This window comes from Vigna umbellata, chromosome 2, assembly GCF_029865625.1.
Source record: "Vigna umbellata cultivar VRB3 chromosome 2, Vumbellata_1.0, whole genome shotgun sequence".
NCBI classification, from domain to species: domain Eukaryota; kingdom Viridiplantae; phylum Streptophyta; class Magnoliopsida; order Fabales; family Fabaceae; genus Vigna; species Vigna umbellata.
This window is the reverse complement of record NC_142166.1, coordinates 15,618,830-15,640,159: the sequence shown is the minus strand read 5'-3', so window position 1 is coordinate 15,640,159 and position 21,330 is coordinate 15,618,830. Positions and strand designations below refer to the sequence as shown.

The 21,330-nt window shown below is 34.9% G+C and overlaps 1 protein-coding gene across 1 annotated transcript; it reads right to left on the bottom strand.

The window, feature by feature from the left end:
- Nucleotides 1-1,276: 1,276 nt before the first annotated feature.
- LOC148203497 (uncharacterized) lies at nucleotides 1,277-2,567 on the bottom strand. The gene is made up of 4 exons (XM_088106322.1): nucleotides 2,388-2,567; nucleotides 2,081-2,297; nucleotides 1,834-1,995; nucleotides 1,277-1,752 (listed from the first exon to the last, which is right to left on the bottom strand). The coding sequence occupies exons 1-4, from the start codon at nucleotides 2,559-2,561 to the stop codon at nucleotides 1,277-1,279; spliced, it is 1,029 nt and encodes a 342-aa protein (XP_087962448.1). The 5' UTR covers nucleotides 2,562-2,567.
- Nucleotides 2,568-21,330: the final 18,763 nt, after the last annotated feature.

The window sequence follows — 21,330 nt, the reverse complement described above, 5'->3', positions numbered from 1 at the left end:
AATTACTCTTAAAAGTCTATGTAATAAACATGTAAATAAATAGAAAAAAGTAAGTAAGGGTTACAAAAGAACATGCTAAATAGGCTTTCAACACTAGGCCCAACATGTTTCTCCTTTCTATTTTCACTATTATTCTTGGATTTGTTTGAGAGTAGAACCGCAAAACTTCGGGGGAATTTCATAGTCAAAATAAAAAATGCCATATATTCCATTCCATCACAATGGTAACATATGATATGACAGTGTAGTAAAAAGATTTGCAGCCATTACAACCCATCACTTTTTTCTCTTTTTTTCTCCTTTTAAGACATAACATCATGTAATGATAACCAAATCAGGCTTTGCAAATTGCACTAAATCACAGAACAAGCTTCCAAATGAGTTGATAGAAGGAGAAACAAAGTGGTCTAATGAGATTGGTTTCTTAACCATTTTTTAAGGCCCTACTCCTTGATAAGAAGCACGTTGACGTAGAGCAATTCAAAGCCCCTTCCCCAAATGAAAACAAAACAAACCAAGAATTAAGAAAATGATAATTGGAAAAGTAAAAGAGAAAGCAAAAGCAGAAAATTATATATTACTTGTTTAAGGAGATTCTTTTCAATTGACCTTCTATCTTATATCTCAATTTCCTCCCAATCGAGAAAGACAATGCAAACAAAAACCCAAAATCTTTGTATCACCTTTCCTATCGAACTAGTCCTTGGTGAAAATCTTTATAGTCAAATTTCCCAAAGTCAAGTTGAAACTAACCCATTGTTGAAAAATTCAATTTAATCCAAATTAAATTTTGCAATAATAATTATAACAGTGATCAGTGACAAAAATCACATACAGGTTACCTTGTATCAAACTAGTAAACCAAAGGTTACAAGTTACAACACACATTAAACAATTGTTTTCTTTTCTTTTTTTAAGATCTCTTCCAACATTTTATTCGAAAAATGTTTCTCTTTTATGCTAGTTCAAATTCGTAAGTTAAAATGTATAATTAACTGAGGGTTAATAAAAAAAATTCATCAGAGCAATCAAAGCCAAGGACAGATCCATCACTGATAAAAAGAATTTGAAAACTTTATTCATTAGGAGAAATTTTCTTTACATGTTTTCCAGATGAATACAATATATTCCTACAAGAAAGAAGTAAGCTAAAATCACTGAAAGATAAATCATTTTGGCTTTATCTAATAACCAAAAGCTAATAAACTAGAACTGCATGTCCCCTTTTGTGAAAGATGTTATTGCATAGAATCACATCAATCTAAACAAAAAACCTTCATGCATCAACCTGAGTTAAAGCTGGACCATCAAAATAATCTTCAGCAAAGATGCCTGTGTCTTTGAAGGAGAAGTTTGACCAGTACTCCATATCTAAATCTGAAAACTTAACGTGTGATAGATCCAACTGTGAATGCTCCTTCTCTGTTTCTGGGATGGAAAACTCATTTGGTATTGAATTTTCCAAAAATACATGAGAGGCATTGCAGTCTAATTCCCTCTTATCTTCTGTGTCAGAATCTGAACTTATAGGAGAAGGGTGAAGGCTGGGTTGATTACTTATTTCTTCTTCAGGACAGACCACAACAGCCTCACAATGAGTAACAACATCCTTATTACATGTTGTAACAGATTTATTGGTTGCTGTTCCAGGTTGTGTCTCTATGATTGATGAGGTGGTGGGAACTTGTGAACCTGTAGCTGTGGAATTCACAATTAATGATTGAGTCCCTAATGGTGGGAGCACGTTTAGACCTGAGAGAGAACATGAAATAAAAGAGTTAAAATTAAATTGAAAAGATATTGTATGCTTAACATAGACAGAAACCATTATACCTTTAACTTGATTTTTCTTCCCAGGTGGTCTACCACGAGGTTTTTTTGCAATTGTGGGCGCATGTATTGCTTCACTATTCTTTCTCTTGTTAGACTGCTGCCCGTGTATTTTGTTGTATGTGTTTGTGTTCTGAACAAAGGAGGTGGTACCAGTACACACACCTAAAAAAATAAAATCAAAACTATAACACTTCGAGGACTGTAATTTCAGGAATGAAAAAAAACACCAATGTTTAAATTCATGTACCTGAAGGGGTTTTATTCGTAACAGGAATATCTATTGGGATTAGCCTCTGAAAGGAACGATAAGCATAGACGACATTTTGCACTTCCTGCACCAATTTCTCAACTCTGTACTTTTCTTGCATGATCGCAACCCTTTCTTGATTCAAGATTAAGTTTTTTCTCTTCAAAAATATATAATCATCGAGTATATGCTTTAAATTTAACGAAGGCTTGTATATCTAGAAAACAAAAAAGGAAAAATTAAATGAATTTGGTTAAGAGAGAAAGAGAAAAAGAGTTGTGCATTGTTAAAAGGAGAAAAAGAAAACCTGATTGAATGAGGAACCGGCGAAGAGGGAGGATGCTTCCATGCGGAAGGTGGCACGCGTATGCGATAAGTTGTTGGCACAGAGATACTGGTCTACTATGAATGCAACTTGACTCGGCGAAATGTTAACCTTTCCGAACGATTCTTCCACTCCCAGGCTTTCTTGCATCATCATTTTTTATTTCTTAGAATGCAAGCAAAGAGAAATCGTGATGGCACTGTGTGAGGACAATTTGTATTTAAACACACCAGTTTCCCACCTTTTGAATAATTTTTTTAAAATATTTTATGTTTTTTTCACTTTTAATTTCCCCTTATCCTTTTATTCAATTCTTTTCTTCACTTCTATTTACTTAAAAATAGTTATTCTAAACTCTAATCACTCTTTTGAAATTCCAAGAAAAATCTATTAATTAGGTTCAATTATTCACTCTCAATTATAAATAACTTATATTTAATCAAATCTATGTTAATATATCAGTAAATTAACAATCTTTTATTTTCTAAATTTATAAATATTTTTTTAAAAATTATTCATTTTTCATCCAAAATAAAGTATATTTGAGATTGTTACTTTTAACCCACTACCTAATCTAATTAAAAAGTTGTGTATTGAAAATAAATTCTCGAAATGTTCTTTTTTCTTATATCTTTTGGTTATAAAATTACAAATAGTAAAATGTTTATAACGCATTAGAAAATTCTATGAAATTGTCCGCATAGTTACATTTATTATTAAACTTTCAATCCTCAATTCATGTTGTAGTACTAAGGAAAGGGTTTCAGTAATTAAATGGATTTGAGAGGATTTAAAGTTAATTTTTTTATTGTTTATTTCAGTGGATTTTGGAAGTAAAGTTTGTGAGAATTAGTGTAGAATTTGATTGATGTGAGATCAAAAAATTTTACTTCCAAATTCATTCTCACTTACCTCCAAAATCCACTCAAATATATAACAAAAGATTTACCTTCAAATCCTCCCAAATTCATTCAAGTGAACAAGGGCCAAAATTTGAGTTCTAATTACATCAAACTCATCATTCAACCTACTAAGGAACTTTATAATGCAATCTTCTTTACCAATTTGTTTTTCGTCGTTGCTAGCTACATAAACACATTTAACACTGGATCATGTGGTGGAAGACCCACTGCACAAGGAGGATTTTCATTTTAGTTATTACAAGAACTTAATGTTTTTCCTGCCATCATGGGAAATGAAATATTTAAAACTCTTCAAATTCAAGAGCTATAATTGTAAAATACAGATAAAAAAAAGTCACAAGGGACAAAGAAAATTAAGACTTGAGAAATAATTTCTTCTTCGTTTATTCAATTTAATAAACAGAAAAAACCAGTAACAACATATATAAGTGTTTGATTGTTCGAGACCAAACACTCCTAATAGCATAAAACCTAACGGGGTCTTACTTACTATACACCACGATTTCTTTCCACATCCATAAAATTTTCAAAATAACCATTTTGCTGTTTGAAAAATTGTCTTCCAGAATTACGTTCTAGAAACCTTACGGAATTTCCAGAATTATATTTCCTAATGAAATTATAGGAACATAGTTTTCGAAATAAATTTTTCAGAATAGAATTTTTCAGATACATGTATTATACATGTATTATAGAATAGAGTTTTCAAAAAAAAAGTTTAAAATAATATATAATATCTTTCGGAATGAGGTTTTTATATACTTCTAATATATTGTGAAAGTCATTTTTAAAATATACTTGGGAAAGAGCTTTTTCAAGATGATTTTTTTTTTGTGCATTTTTTTCTTTTCTATGTCTAGAACATTCTCTCTCGTCTTCTTCCTCTGCAGCAGTAATGATGAAAGCGGCGGTGATAGCAGTAATAATGACAATATGACGATGTGGTAAAGTATTAGAGAATATTTGAGTTTTTTCCTCGATACAATTAGTAATTGTGGGGTGCATGAAGCAACGTAGAGTATTACAACAACTGTCAAGTCTGTTACATGATTAATATTCAAGAACCATGACTAACAATAGTTAGAAAAAACCTGAGCAAACCTATGGATGAAGAACACACCTGAGCAAGACACCAAATAAAAGAAGCCTTTTAGCATCATCAATGTAATTGTTCCTGCGAAAAAACATTAAGAAAACATGGAAAACATAACTCATTAGAATGTATCAAAACTTAAAAAGAATTTGACTACAATAATAAAGTAGGCTTCCTCTCTACTTTAGGCAGCAACGACTATATGGGAAAAAAAAAGGGCATTATTGTATTTTAGACCTTGTCTATATATAAACTATTGAATTTGGTAACTGTTCAAGAAAGGGAAAAAAGAAAAGCACTTGGGTGAGAACACTCTTTTTTCATAAATATCAAAAGCGGTAAGATAGAATCTAATAGGCACCCACGTCTCTGGATTCAATAAGCACTTATCTTTCATAAACATCCTTAGTCCGACACAGAAGTTGTCACTATTTTCTGACATATAGTTTGATATTGCTAATCCCTTATCATTCAAAATTCATAGATAATTGAACATGCATCTATATCTCACGCAACAATGTGAATACAAACAAAAGGAAAATTACCTTCTCTAATTTAAAGGAAAAAAATATTTTTTCTAACGGAAAAAGAACATATTGTTTAAATTATCAGCACAAAAGATACATTTATAAATATAGTATAATAATTAATTGTTAGTATGATGTTTATTTTGAGATTACGAAAATTTCGTATAAATGTATAAAAATAATTGAATTTCAAATATATGAAATATATTGCTAAAGCACCAGCATCCAAATTTGGATTTCAAATTTTTGTAATCAATTATGATTAGTGAAACATCTTAAAACAATTGTCTTATTGTTTTGTTTTTCAAAGATTTTTCATTAAACAATGTTTTATAAACTTAAGTGTTTAATAACTATTACTTACCTTTCAACCCCTGCAAAGAAAATTAAACATCGATTTAACGAAGGATATGTCGTTAACTGCACTCCTTTGTTTAAGGGGGAAGTTGGATTACTTAAAACAAAGAATAATAACATTATTTGAATTCTGGCATATTGACATGTTGGAAGTAGTCGAGAACGAAAACTATATACCTCTAAAAGAAGAGAATGAGTTACTGGCTAGAAGCATATGGTCAGATGATTAAAAACAAAGTTACATTCTCAACTCCAAAGCTTGTAATTCTCTAATTTGTGCTTTATCTAAAGAAAAGTATAGGAAAGTCCAGGCCTTCAAAGACATCAAGGAGATGTGGGACACTCTTGTCATCACGAATGAAGGATCAAATGAAGTAAAGAGGAACAAGTTAAGTTTGTTAACCAAACAATAAGAGTTGTTCTCCATGTTGGACAACGAGAACACTCAAGCCATGTTCAACAGATTCCAGACCATCCTAATGAGATCTATGGGTAAGGTCTATTATAATTTTGATAATATTGATAAAATTCTACATAGCCTCCCAAGGCAATGGAGACAGTAAGTCATAACTCTCATAACATCCAAGAACCTTGATAGTGTAATTATAGAAAAGTAGGTTGGGATCCTGAAGGTTCACGAGCTTGAGCTACAACAGGACAATAGACTAAGAAAAAAAGATAAAAGCGTCACTCTCAAAGCTCAAAGACCATCTCCCACAAAGGCCTTCAACACTAAAGAATCTTCTGAAGAATCTAATGATGAGGAAGATTCGAATGAAGAAGAAGAAGATGACAAATTATTATTCATCTCAAAGAAAATTCACTCCATGTGCAAAAAGAAAAGAAACACTTTGTTTAGAGGAAGAGGCATTGGGTCTACCTCAAGAAGTCAACCAAAGGATAAACAAAAAGAAGGACTGGTGGTTTGTTACAAATGCAAGAAGCCAAGGCACTTTAGATCAGGCTCAAATGAGGAAGTAGATTTCATAGACTTACACTTAGGCGTTCAGGCTTACAATGAACTTTGAATAACAATTTTTTCAAAGAAAATGAATCCTTGAAAATGATTTGATATCATTGAGAGACGAGACGAAATCATTGAAAGGGAAGCTGGTTGAGTATAAACGAGAAGTTGAAAACCTCATTTTAAAGAATGAAAGATTTGAAAAAAAGGCTCAACGATTGTCGAGGATGCTAAATGCATCAAAATACTTCAACATGAAAATGACATTTTATATAAAGGGTTAAATAGAACATTTGAGGGAAATGAGCGTTTAGGGCTCCTAATCAAGGGTTGTAGACACCCTTATGATAAGAGATGATTAGGTTTTAAAAATAGAAACACTTATCCTATTCCTAAAATTAAAATTACCTATTGTTAAAGACAAAATCGTTTATACGCCTAATCGTCTAATACTCATTTGTAATCATGTGAAGATTATAGTGGAACCAGTATAAAATCTCTTGTGCAATTATCTCTTCTCTTACCTAAATGATCCTCTTGTGAAAACCTGCAATCGTGCTTTATTTCCAAACACAAGAATCTTCCAAGCTAAATGATATTTTTCATGAAGAAAGTTCTTAATAAAATGTTGTAGTATCTACATTCTGAATAGCACGACAAACTTTTTTTATTATACAAATCTATTGAGTCAAGCCTTTAATCATTTAAAGGAAAATTTCAAGAGCTCGGTAGCGTGCTATATCAGGAGGGTTGTGAAAAATTTTCCATTAACACTATTCAACCCCTCCCCCTTCTAGTGTGTTTTTGGTACTTCGCTTATTTTGTTAATCCCAATGATAAAAATACTAGTTATACATCAACTTCTGAAAATAAGAAGATGTCCAAATCCAATAAGAAAGGATAAAATGCTAGATGGGTACCTAAATACAAAATAATCTTTCTTGCAAATATGCTTAGCATTCGAAAAGAAACCCATGTCCTGGTACCTGAACAGTGGGTGCTCATGACACATGACCGGGAGAAAGGTGTATGTTCCAAAGTCTAAGGAGTAAGAAGGGAGGAATAGTAACCTATGAAGGAAACCAAAAAGGCAAAATAATTGGCATTGGAAAGATATGTACAGACATTTCCCCCTTTATTGATAATGTATTCATTAACATAATTTGTTTAACATAAGTCAATTATGTGACAGTGAATATAATGTTGTTTTCGAAAAAGGCCAATGTAGAGTCATAGACAACAAAGGTCTACTAGTATTTTCTGTTGATAGGCAAGGAAACTTATACAAGATAGACCTAAATGAGTTGCATGCTCAAAGTGTTTCATGTCTAGTGTCTATAAAAGATGAGGCAATGATATGGCATAATAAATATGGACATGCAAACATGAGATTAATCTCAAAGTTGCAATACCATGACATTGTGAGAGGGTTGCCTAAAGTGTCATTCAACAGAGTCTTTTGTGATACTTACGTGAAAGACAAACATGTCAAAGAATCTTTTAAATGTAAAAATGTTATTTATACTAAAAGACCTTTTGAGTTGTCTCATATAGATGTATTTGGTCTTACAAAAACCACATTTGTAAGTGATAAATGCTATGGACTAGTAGTAGTCGACGACTTCACTAGATGGACATGGATAAAATTCTTAACCTATAAGGATGGTGCTTTTGACACCTTTTCTAAACTTTATAAGGTAGAAAATAAAAAAGATTGTAAGATTATGACAATCAGAAGTGACCATGGTGGAGAATTCGAAAATGAACATTTTTAAAAAATTTACGAAAATTCTTAAATAAATCAAACTCATAAAAAGATAGAAAAAAAACAAAGAAAAAAACCATTACAAAACACAACATCCATTTATTTGAAAATTGAAAATTTTATAAAAAAGGAACAAAATAAAATAAAAATTAATAAGTCTAAATCTATTTCTATTGAACCTAACTATCCGCCTTAGTTTCACTCTTCTCCAATTTCCATCTTATCATTGAAGAAAGAAATAGGGAGAGAAATCGAAGTTCACCTAAAAGTTATATATTTTGTGGGACCATTTTGATGAATAATATAAAGCAGTAAATGTAAGGTTCTATATAAAACCAAAGCCGTTTTTGGTTAGTATTGGTTGAACACACTAAAAACACCTGGTGTTAATTGGTCATTGTCTTGTTGCATTCTTTCTCAATCTCACAAGTTCTTTTTCCTTTCCATTTCTTCATTACTATGTACACAAATATTTCCCAAAAACTATTGTCAAATTATAGATCAATTTATAATATATATTTAAGTATAAATCTTATTTTAAGGTTTTGTAGAACTAAATTATATTTAAAATCTATTTCTTAATAATTAAGACTTTAAAATATCTCATTTTATATTTAAATTCAATTCACATATTCAAAGTAGTCAAATTATACAATAACTCTGCTAAAAAGAAAGAAGATAATGCAAAACAATATAATAAATAATAAAAATATTGAATTAATATCATTTTTAGTTGGGATGAATATTAGATCTTTTTACAAAAAAATGGTGTGATTCAAAGTTAATATTACAAAACTTAGGCATTTTTTTAAAAATAATTTTTTTTATCACCACGAGCAAGTCAATTTTAGTATATATTGTGACATCCCAAAATATATAGAAAAGACATACATATAATAAAGACGTCATCATGCATAATATAGGAAAGCAGTCAAGAGTAATTAGGATTTTAGTCATCCTTAGAATAGTGTGGAATTGAAAACTAGAGTATTAGAGTTTCTCCCCAGAAATTACAAAGAATTTAAAACTTTAGATGCATTAAAGTCCTTCAAAATAATATGAGTTCATGGAATTAAAAGCTAGCAAATCTAAGTTGTAGGACTGCCGTCCCCATCAAGAGCTGCTTCCAAAGTGTCCTCCTCGCTATCTGCTCCCACCCAAGTGGATGATCATCGCAAAAGGAAACATACACAAGCAACAACAACCAAGCAAGCAAGGGTGAGCTAGATATAAAATCATGTTATAACAGTCACAGGCAACATGAAAATAAAGACAAATACAATACACAACACACACATGACTTGTTGCACTTAAACTTGACTCGTCCGGACTAGAATGATTGTCAAGCTATGGCAGGTTATGCACTCGTGGTGGCCTCTACTGCTTAGCAAAGCCATTGCCAATGGGTTTTACCCTACCACACTCACGAGGTTAGTCCGTCATCACTCACCTTGGGCCATACTGGAAGCACCCAAGACTAGGACCTCCTGCTACTCTTCACCACATGAATCAATCCTCTCTACTTGAGAATGAAAGACCATTGGAGCGTCAGGAAAACCCCCAAGACTGAGCTACCATGAAATTCATTCTAAACATTACTAGGGCACCACCATGAATTTTCTCCTGAAAGATCAAGGAATTACGTCCAACACTACAGGGCACCACCATGTGACCTCCCTTTGTGATCCATGGAATTACGTCCATCAACCATACTAGTACAAGCACATATTTTTAACCACCAAACATGTTTCACATACTCACATACTTGTGATATAATCACATTATCACATCATACTATGCGTTGCAATCATCCCACACACTTAATTCAACCCAAAACAAAAGCAAAAGGGGCTGGAACCGAACACTATGAGCTTTGGCCGAGCGCTTAAGGCTTTGGCCGAACGGTATGACTTTGGCCTCGCATTGAGAGCTCTGGCCGAACGCTATTTAGACCACCTACCGAGACCGAGCACCATCAAGACCGAACGCTACCAAATTACACCTGACCGTACGGTACCAAATCAACACCTGACCAAACAGTACCAAATCAACCCTGACGGAACGCTACCAAATAAACCCTGACCGAACGCTACCAAATCAACATCTAACCGAACAGTACCAAATCAACACCTAATCGAACGCTATTAAATAAACCCTGACCGAACGCTACCAAATAAACCCTGACCGAACGCTACCAAATCAACACCTAACCGAACGCTACTAAATCAACCCTGACCGAACGCTACCAAATAAACTGTAACCGAACGCTACCAAATAAACCCTGACCGAACGCTACAAAATCAACACCTAATCGAACGGTACCGAATCAACACCTAACCGAACGCTATTAAGTCAACGCTTACCGAATGCTACCAAATAAACCCTGATCGAACGGTACCAAATCAACACCTAACCGAATGGTACCAAATCAACACCTAACCGAACGCTACTAAATCAACCCTAACCGAACGCTACCAAATTACACCTGACCGAACGGTACCAAATCAACACCTGACCGAACGGTACCAAATCAACCCTGACCAAACGGTACCAAATCAACCATAACCGAACGATACTAAATCAGCACCTGACCAAACGCTACCAAATAAACCCTGACCGAACGGTACCAAATCAACACCTAACCGAACGCTATTAAATTAACCCTGACCGAACGCTACCAAATAAACCCTGACCGAACGCTACCAAATCAACATCTAACCGAACAGTACCAAATCAACACTTAATCGAACGCTATTAAATCAACCCTGACCGAACGCTACCAAATAAACCCTGACCGAACGCTACCAAATCAACACCTAACCGAACGCTACTAAATCAACCCTGACCGAACGCTACCAAATAAACCCTGACCGAACGTATTCAAGACCGAACTCTAGGGGTTTTGGCCGAGCATGTATAGCTTTGGTCGAACGGTTTGATCTTTGGCCGAACACTAAGAGCTTTGGTCGAACGGTTTGATCTTTGGCTGACCTCTAAGAGCTTGGCCGAACGGTAGGACCTTTGGCCGAGTACTGAGACCTTTGGCCGAACGCTATGAGGCCGAACGCTATCTAGATATAGGGTAACTAAAACCGAACGGTACTGACCGAGAGTAGCACCAAACCGAATGATATAAGACTGAGAGCAGCATAAGACCGAACGGTCAACTGTAGCGTTCTGCATATTTCTGCAGAATTGCAGCCAGACTCTAGAGTATCATCTCCATTTTCCCCAGATCAATTTACAACACAAATTTTCAGTTCCACAATTACTCATACAGATCCATACAAAACAAGGTCACTCTAAACACAAATTTGTTCATCAAACAACAGAATATTACAGATCTCAGCACATGTATTGTTCATAAAACCCATAGAAAAGTATCTAGCTCCCCTTACCTGGGTTTCTCCAAGCACAACTATTGAAATTGTCCTAGCAGTACCCTTGACAGCACAAGAAATCAACCTGCCCCGATCGGAAAGAAGAAGATGTTCGGTAGAAATGAAGCCCTCTACTCCGCAGACCCTTGGGTAGCACCAAAATCGAATTCCTATGGTTCAAGGAGCTGGGAATCTAGAGAGAAGTCAGAGAAAATTAGGGCTGAAGTTTTAGAGAGAGGATGTGGCTTTGAAGAAAATGTGCAGAACTTGATAAAGTTAATATGGTTTATACATTAATAAAATAAAGAAAAAGTCTCTCCTTTAATTTAATTTCTTTTCTTTCTTATTTAATATAATTACATGTCCTTACATATATCATGTGGTTAAAATTTGTTTGATAGTGTTGACCTTACGTGTTAATTTTTTAATAACAAAACCCAATTGATTATGATTTAGAACAATCTATTTAAACAATATAATTTTAGTATATAATAAAATAAGTTGAAATGATCAATTTTTTTAACTAATCTCATCAAGATTAATTACAAAATCATAAAAACAAATTTAACAAAAATATAAATTTTTATTTTATTTAAAAATTTGATTGGTTAGAAATGTTTTCTAAATCTTCAATTATTATGAGGTATACTAATATTTTAAAATAGTTGATAGAAATTTAAATATATATTATATTTTATTATATTATAAATATTTTCACAATTTATCACTTTGTAAGAGAAATGTACATAGAAAAAAATTAAACTAATACCTAAAAGCACCTTATTAGCTTAGAAACAAACTAAAATAATGTTTGAATATGATACGGAATATATCATATGACAAATAGCGTATACTAGAAAATCCTTGTAAATATATCCTTATAACTTTTTTTGTTTAATAGTGAATTTTGTCCCCAGTTACGTTGACAAATCTCAATTTAGTCCCACGTTTTAAAAGTGTTAGAAATGAATCCTCACTTTTAAAATTTTGAGTCAAATTAGTCCCTTCCGTTAAATATAAATAAACGACAGAAAACAGTACTAACATCAAGCGGAGTATTCTGTTTACCGCATCCATATGTTCTTCACTGGGATTATGCATAAATTGGCTTACCACGATTATAGCATAGGCAATATCAAGGCGAGTATGTGACAAATAGATAAGTTTCCCCACCAATTTTTGGTATCTTCCTTTATCCGCAGGCACTTGGTTTGTGTATTATGAAAGTTTGTGATTTTGAACAATTGGAGTATCTGCTGGTTTGCAATCCAGTAGCCCCACCTCAGCCAATAGATCCAACACATACTTTCTTTGAGACCAGAAAATGCCATTTTTCGACCTTGCCACCTCTATTCCCAAAAAATACTTGAGTCCCCCCAAATTCTTCATCTCAAACTCAGCTGCCAACTGCTCTTGTAGTCTTGTAATTTCTTCTGTATCATCTCCAGTAATGATCATATCGTCTACATAAACAATTAGAGTTGTCACCTTTCCTTGTCGAGGCTTAAAGAATAGAGTGGGATATGTTACTTTGGTTAAAGCCATAACTCCTCATAGTTGAGCTAAACCTTCCAAACCATGCTCGAGGTGATTGTTTTAATCCATATAATGTCCGCTCTAACTTGCATACCACCTTGGTTCTAGAAGAAGGCATATAGCCTGATGGGATATCCATATAAACATCTTCTTCAAGATCTCCATGGAGAAAAGCATTCTTCACGTCGAGTTGGAGTAGTGGCCGATCTAAATTTGCTGCAAGTGATAACAAGACTCTAATAGTATTTAGTTTGCCCACTGGTGAAAAAGTCTCTGTATAATCTATTCCATAAGTCTGTGTGAACCCTTTTGCCACTAGCCTTGCCTTGTGTCGATCAATGGATCCGTCAGCTTTGTATTTGATTGAAAACACCCATTTGCACCCCACTGTCTTTTTTCCCTTGGGAAGTGGTATCAACCTCCATGTATTATTCTTTTGTAAGGCCTCCATTTCCTCTCGTATGGCTTGTGCCCACTTAGGACTAGCTAATGCTTCTTCCACATTCTTTGGAATATGACAGGAGAATAACGTCTCTGTGAAGACTTGAATAGGCTTTGATAATTGTTGAGTAGACACATAATTTACAATGGGGTACTCGGATCGCCCTTCTTCTATATTAGGAGAGTACCTATTTGGTGGCTTTCCTCGGTTGTTCCTCATAGGTAATACATATCTTACAGGAGTATTAGTAGATGAAGAGATAATAGAAGAACTTACCTCAGGATTGTTCTCAATGAAAGGGACGAGTGCTTCGGAGCGAGAGGGCTCTTCAATTCCTTTATTGATGTACACTTCATTGACGGGAACTTCTTCACTAGCAATTTTTTCATGAATTTCTTCACTAGTAATTCCTTCATTAGTAGAAGGATCTTCTTCACTCTGTTCCATTTTTGTAGGTTCATCGTGGATTACTCCTTCAATTTCTTATTCATGCTCTCCAATTTGTTTTTTTTTTCAAAAACTGATGATGGAGCTGCCAAGTACCAATTTGGCTCTTTATTCATGGACTCCCCCTAGAGAGCATAATTGGGTACTATAGGAGAAAAGAAAGGTTCAGATTCTAGGAAAGTCATATCCATAGTGATATAGGTTCTATCGGTGGTAGGATCAAAGCATTTGTAGCCTTTTTATGCAGTCCATAGCCCAAGAACAAGCACCTAACAGCACACGGATCAAGTTTGGTTCGTTGGTTTTTCTGAAGTTGAACAAAAACCACACACCCAAAAATCCTAGATTGAAGTATCAACATGGTAGGTAATTGTACATGAGAGGAGAGTACGTGTAGAGGTGTTTTAAACTGCAAGACCTTGGAAGGCATGCGGTTAAGGAGGTATACCGCTGCAGTTACCGCATCGTCCCAATGGCGAGTGGGAACATGGGTGTCAAGAAGGAGAGCATGTGCTGTCTCCAAGATATGACAATTTTTCCGTTCGGCAACACCATTTTGTTGTGGAGTTTGTGAGCATAAGGTCTCGTGAAGAAGACCATGTTGTTGGAAGTATTCTTTAAAGTGATGGTTAACAAACTCCCCTCCATTGTCTGGTCGAAGAACTTGAATCTTGACTGAAAACTGATTATGAATCATGACATGAAAATTCTGAAATATTTGAAACACTTCATCTTTAGTCTTCATCAAATAAAGCCATGTCATTCGTGTGCAATCATCGACAAATATTACAAACCAACAATGATCAGATACAATAGTCCTAGGGGAAGGTCCCCACACATCAGAGTGTATTAGATCAAAAGGAACACTTCTTTTATTCAAACTCATATGATAGGAGGTTCTATGGCTTTTAGCCAGAATACAAGTATTACATGTAAACTCAGCATTTTTCAAATTTAAAAATCAATCTGGAAATAACTTTCTCAAATAATCGAACGATGGATGTCCCAACTAACGATGCCAAAACCATAATTCTCGTTCTTTGCCATTGATCTGGTGATGCACATGATATGCTTCTCCTTTGTTGTAACTTGTAACCTTTGGTTTACTAGTTTGATAGAAGGTGATTTTTGTCACTGATCACTATTATAATTATTATTGCAAAATTTAATTTGGATTAAATTGAATTTTTCAACAAGGGTTAGTTTCAACTTGACTTTTGGGAAATTTAGCTATAAAGATTTTCACCAAGATATAAAAGGTGATAGAAAGATTTTGGGTTTTTGTTTGCGTTGTCTTTCTCGATTGGGAGGAAATTGAGATATAAGATAGAAGGCCAATTGAAAAGAATCCATCATCTTAATACTTATTTTTATTTTTATTTTCTAAAATCTTGAAAGCATATAAAAGAATGAATATTACTGGTTGTGGTTAGGGAAAGAAAAAACAATTTGCGTCCGCGAATATCTAGGAATACAATCCATGATGGATAGTTACTATTGTGGATAAAATCCATGACGGATAGTTACTATATACAGATATTTATTACATGCAGGTAACGAATAGCGAGTATTTTAATACCTGTTTCTAAATGGGTTGGGTGTCAGTATTATACTATCCGACTCGCAGATATCTATTATTTGCAAAAAATAATAATAATAATTTAATTTATTTTTTTAAAATTCAATTTTCTTTTTATTACTCTTAAAATGAAGGGAAAGCTTTTCAATAAAAAAATTACCTAATCCTAATTAAAAATCCCAATTTCCCAATTGTTGGTTTCTTTAAAAAACTTTATTCGGAGTTTTTTATCCTAATCTCTTCTCTTTTATATTTCTTGCGAGCAAACCCAAAAGCTTCAAGCTTTTTCTCTATCCCTGTTCTCACACAGACAACTCAGTTTGGGGAAAAACATATATGTCTCTTGATATGAAAGCTTATAAAGAGTAATTCGAGTGTTTGGAAGCAATGGTTGAATCAATGAGTAAGCCCTCTGGATCCTGTACTCTATCCATGAAAGCTAAGATTTATCTCAATACTGTTGGTCATGTGTCTCAAGGTATTTGAATTCTTGATTCAGGAGCAACTGATCATATGCCACCTTTTCATGTGTCCTTCAACTCATATGGTAAAACAAATTGAGAACAACTTATTACAGTTGCGAATGGTCAGGGTATACCTATATGCGACTTTGTGAGTATAATTTTGGACTCATCTATTGTATTAAAGGATGTTTTACATGTTCTAAAATTAGCTAATAGTTTTATCTTTAAGAGAAAAGTCACACATGATTTAAATTGTTCAATAACATTTTTTTCAACTTATTATCTTTTTCAAGACCTTGCTACGGGAGAGACGATTTTACCTATAAAAGGCTTGGGAATCCTTCATTCAATCTTATCAAATCCTTATTTTTTCATTTGTTTAACAAGAAGTCTGTTGAGTCTTTTATTTGTAAGTTGTCAAAACACCATCGTGCATCTTATCCTATTAGTAATAAAAAGAGTACTTCTCCATTTGATTTAATTCATTATGATGTTTGAGGACCTATCGTAGAATATATTTTTGGAGCCAAATGATTTGCTACCTTTATTAACGATTGTACTAGTGTCATGTGGACATACCTTATGAAACACAAATTAGAAGTTTTCCAAATCTTTGTTAATTTTTTCCGTATAGTCCAAAATCAATTTGGAAAAAATATTAAAAGAATTAGGTCTCATGGTGGTAGTGAATATTCGAATAATGAATTTCTCAATTATTTGTCTCATAATGGTATTGTTCATGAACTAACATGTGTAAACACTCTTAAACAAAAACAGGGTTACAAAAACAAAAAGAATTGTAATCTTCTTGAAGTAACTAAAGTTCTTCTTTTTCAGATGTTTGTTCCAAAAAATTACTGGGGAGAAGCTGTGTTAACTGTCACATGTCTCACTTGTTGGCATGAGTCATTATAATCTCATAAAATTAGGAACATTTATTGTAATTGCTTTCAAATCCCGTATATCAAGGGATAAACTTATGTTTAGCTAGGGGCATCGTGAATAGGCTAGAAAAGCTCCTAAAATTCCTCTTCCCTATATCTATTTATACTCTGTAAACGACTCAATAAAAGATTAAGGTGAATAAAATACCTTCAATTTTAACATGGTATCAAGAGCATAATCTTGGGACGCAAACAACTCTAAATAGGTGGGTGATTCATCCGAAATGGGAGATTCTTCAGCGAATGGTGATTCCACGGTGCAACCATCAAACGCTTCTGCTGTCGAGTCCATTTGGGAAAATGTTACGGCCAAAATGACGGAGGCTTTCTCGAAAGCGCAACCCACATCACAATCGTCAATCTCTGATTCTTCAATAGTACCGACCAACATCAAGTTGGATGGTTCCAACTATGCCCTATGGTCCTAGGTGGCTGAGATGTACATCTCAAGCAAAGCCAAACTGGGATATATTGATGGATCTTTTCCTCTGTCATCGAAAACTGATTCCACATTCCGTAAAAGGCAAACTGAGATCAACTTAATGCATCTTTCACTGGTGGGGAATTTTATCCGCTTTCCAATCGCTAAAGAGGTGTGGGACGCCATTGGTACGACATACTTTGATGGATCTGATACGTTACAGGTTTATGACCTTCGACGAAAGGTAACCCGGATGTGGCAAAAGGGGGGATTGATTGAAACATATTATAATGATCTACAAGGGTTGTGGCGTGAGATAGACTTTCGACGTCCTAATCCCATGGAATGCGGGAAAGATATACAAAAATACAATGCTTTGCTATAGGAGGAAAGAGTTTATATCTTTCTCGATGGATTGGACGACCGAATTGATAAGATTCGAAGTGACATACTCCAACTGAAGCCATTTTCCATGATCAAGCAAACTTATCCATATGTTCTAAGAGAGGACACTCGTCAGACCGTGATGACATCTGGGGTAGAGAATATAAAAAGTGGTGCGGTTATGGCCACTAAAGGCTCAAAAGTTGGTCAACAACCAACACTAGTGGATGGGAAACACAACTCCATCTTGAAGTCAAAAGGCCCATTCGATCGAGGAAAGTGCACACATTGTGGAAACGCTAGACATAGTCATGAAACTTGTTTCAAGTTACATGGGTATCCAGAATGGTGGCATGAGTTGCAAGCTAAGAAGAAAAAAGAAACCACTTCACTAAAGGAAGGCACTGGTAAAGTTGCGGTAGTCACTGCCGAGTCTCAATTGTCGCTTGTTCCTATGACCAGCTCCTCCGTCTCAATGGAACCAGGTAACTGCGGTCAAGTTTTTTGTAGTTCTAAGTCTCAACATGAAAATGCATGAATTATTGACTCTAGGCAACATACCATATGACTTTTGATCCCACAAACTTCTCTCATTCAACCCCACCACGTAGGACTTGCATTGCAAATGCAAATGGAGTTACATACCCGGTCACAAGTGTTGGAACTGTGACATTATCACCCTCACTCTCCTTATCTCACACTCTCTTTGTTCCTACACTATCTAATAAATTAATGTCTGTAAGTAGAATAACTGAAGAACTCAATTGTGTGGTATTGATGTACTCTACTTTTTGCCTTCTTCAGAATGTTCTCGGCAAGAAGCTTATTGGACGTGGTACTAAGAGGGAGGGAGGGTGGGGGAGGTGTGGTGTGTGGGGGGGGGGGGGGCTATACTACCTTGATGATTTTAACAAAGGAGAAGCATATCATGTGCATCACCAGATCAATGGCAAAGAACGGGAAATATGGTTTTGGCATCGTTAGTTGGGACATCCATCATTCGATTATTTGAGAAAGTTATTTCCAGATTGATTTTTAAATTTGAAAAATGCTGAGTTTACATGTAATACTTGTATTCTGGCTAAAAGCCATAGAACCTCCTATCATATGAGTTTGAATAAAAGAAGTGTTCCTTTTGCTCTAATACACTCCGATGTGTGGGGACCTTCCCCTAGGACTATTGTATCCGATCACTGTTGGTTTGTAATATTTGTCGATGATTGCACACGAATGACATGGCTTTATTTGATGAAGACTAAAGATGAAGTGTTTCAAATATTTCAGAATTTTCATGTCATGATTCAGAATCAGTTTTCAGTCAAGATTCAAGTTCTTCGATCAGACAATGGAGGGGAGTTTGTTAACCATCACTTTAAAGCATACTTCCAACAACATGGTCTTCTTCACGAGACCTCATGCACACAAACTCCACAACAAAATGGTGTTGCCGAACGGAAAAATTGTCATATCTTGGAGACAGCACATGCTCTCCTTCTTGACACCCATGTTCCCACTCGCCATTGGGACGATGCGGTAATTGCAGCGGTATAGCTCCTTAACTGCATGCCTTCCAAGGTCTTGCAGTTTAAAACACCTCTACACGTACTCTCCTCTCATGTACAATTACCTACCATGTTGATACTTCAATCTAGGATTTTTGGGTGTGTGGTTTTTGTTCAACTTCAGAAAAACCAACGAACCAAACTTGATCCGTGTGTTGTTAGGTGCTTGTTCTTGGGCTATGGACTGCATAAAAAGGCTACAAATGCTTTGATCCTACCACCGATAGAACCTATATCACTATGGATATGACTTTCCTAGAATCTGAACCTTTCTTTTCTCCTATAGTACCCAATTATGCTCTCCAGGGGGAGTCCATGAATAAAGAGCCAAATTGGTACTTGGCAGCTCCATCATTAGTTTTTGAAAAAAAAAACAAATTGGAGAGCATAAATAAGAAATTGAAGGAGTAATCCAGGATGAACCTACAAAAATGGAACAAAGTGAAGAAGATCCTTCTACTAATGAAGGAATTACTAGTGAAGAAATTCGTGAAAAAATTGCTAGTGAAGAAGTTTCCGTTAATGAAGTGTACATCAATAAAGGAATTGAAGAGCCCTCTCGCTCCGAAGCACTCGTCCCTTTCATTGAGAACAATCATGAGGTAAGTTCTTCTATTATTTCTTCATCTACTAATACTCCTGTAAGATATGTATTACCTATGAGGAACAACCGAGGAAAGCCACCAAATAGGTACTCTCCTAATATAGAAGAAGGGCGATCCGAGTACCCCATTGTAAATTATGTGTCTACTCAACAATTATCAAAGCCTATTCAAGTCTTCACAGAGACGTTATTCTCCTGTCATATTCCAAAGAATGTGGAAGAAGCATTAGCTAGTCCTAAGTGGGCACAAGCCATACGAGAGGAAATGGAGGCCTTACAAAAGAATAATACATGGAGGTTGATACCACTTCCCAAGGGAAAAAAGACAGTGGGGTGCAAATGGGTGTTTTCAATCAAATACAAAGCTGACGAATCCATTGATCGACACAAGGCAAGGCTAGTGGCAAAAGGGTTCACACAAACTTATGGAATAGATTATACAGAGACTTTTTCAGCAGTGGGAAAACTAAATACTATTAGAGTCTTGTTATCACTTGCAGCAAATTTAGATCGGCCACTACTCCAACTCGACGTGAAGAATGCTTTTCTCCATGGAGATCTTGAAGAAGATGTTTATATGGATATCCCATCAGGCTATATGCCCTCTTCTAGAACCAAGGTGGTATGCAAGTTAGAGCGGACATTATATGGATTAAAACAATCACCTCGAGCATGGTTTGGAAGGTTTAGCTCAACTATGAGGAGTTATGGCTTTAACCAAAGTAACACAGATCCCACTCTATTCTTTAAGCCTCGACAAGGAAAGGTGACAACTCTAATTGTTTATGTAGACGATATGATCATTACTGGAGATGATACAGAAGAAATTACAAGACTACAAGAGCAGTTGGCAGCTGAGTTTGAGATGAAGAATTTGGGGGGACTCAAGTATTTTTTGGGAATAGAGGTGGCAAGGTCGAAAAATGGCATTTTCTTGTCTCAAAGAAAGTATGTGTTGGATCTATTGGTTGAGGTGGGGCTACTGGATTGCGAACCAGCAGATACTCCAATTGTTCAAAATCACAAACTTTCATAATACACAAACCAAGTGCCTGCGGATAAAGGAAGATACCAAAAATTGGTGGGGAAACTTATCTATTTGTCACATACTCGCCTTGATATTGCCTATGCTATAAGCGTGGTGAGCCAATTTATGCATAATCCCAGTGAAGAACATATGGATGCGGTAAACAGAATACTCCTCTTGATGTTAGTACTGTTTTCTGTCGTTTATTTATATTTAACGGAAGGGACTAATTTGACTCAAAATTTTAAAAGTGAGGATTCATTTCTAACACTTTTAAAACGTGGGACTAAATTGAGATTTGTCAACGTAACTGGGACAAAATTCACTATTAAACCAAAAAAGTTATAAGGATATATTTACAAGGATTTTCTAGTATACGCTATTTGTCATATTATGATATATTCCGTATCATATTCAAACATTATTTTAGTTTGTTTCTAAGCTAATAAGGTGCTTTTAGGTATTAGTTTAATTTTTTTCTATGTACATTTCTCTTACAAAGTGAT

Bases quoted from the DNA above. Each gene is read 5' to 3' on its own strand.
- LOC148203497 (XM_088106322.1), bottom strand. From the start codon at position 2,561: ATGATGATGCAAGAAAGCCTGGGAGTGGAAGAATCGTTCGGAAAGGTT. The intron at 2,298-2,387 runs GTTTTCTTTTTC...TTTGTTTTCTAG, and splicing joins CCGGTTCCTCATTCAATCAG to ATATACAAGCCTTCGTTAAA. The intron at 1,753-1,833 runs GTATAATGGTTT...GTTCTCTCTCAG, and splicing joins GAAGAAAAATCAAGTTAAAG to GTCTAAACGTGCTCCCACCA.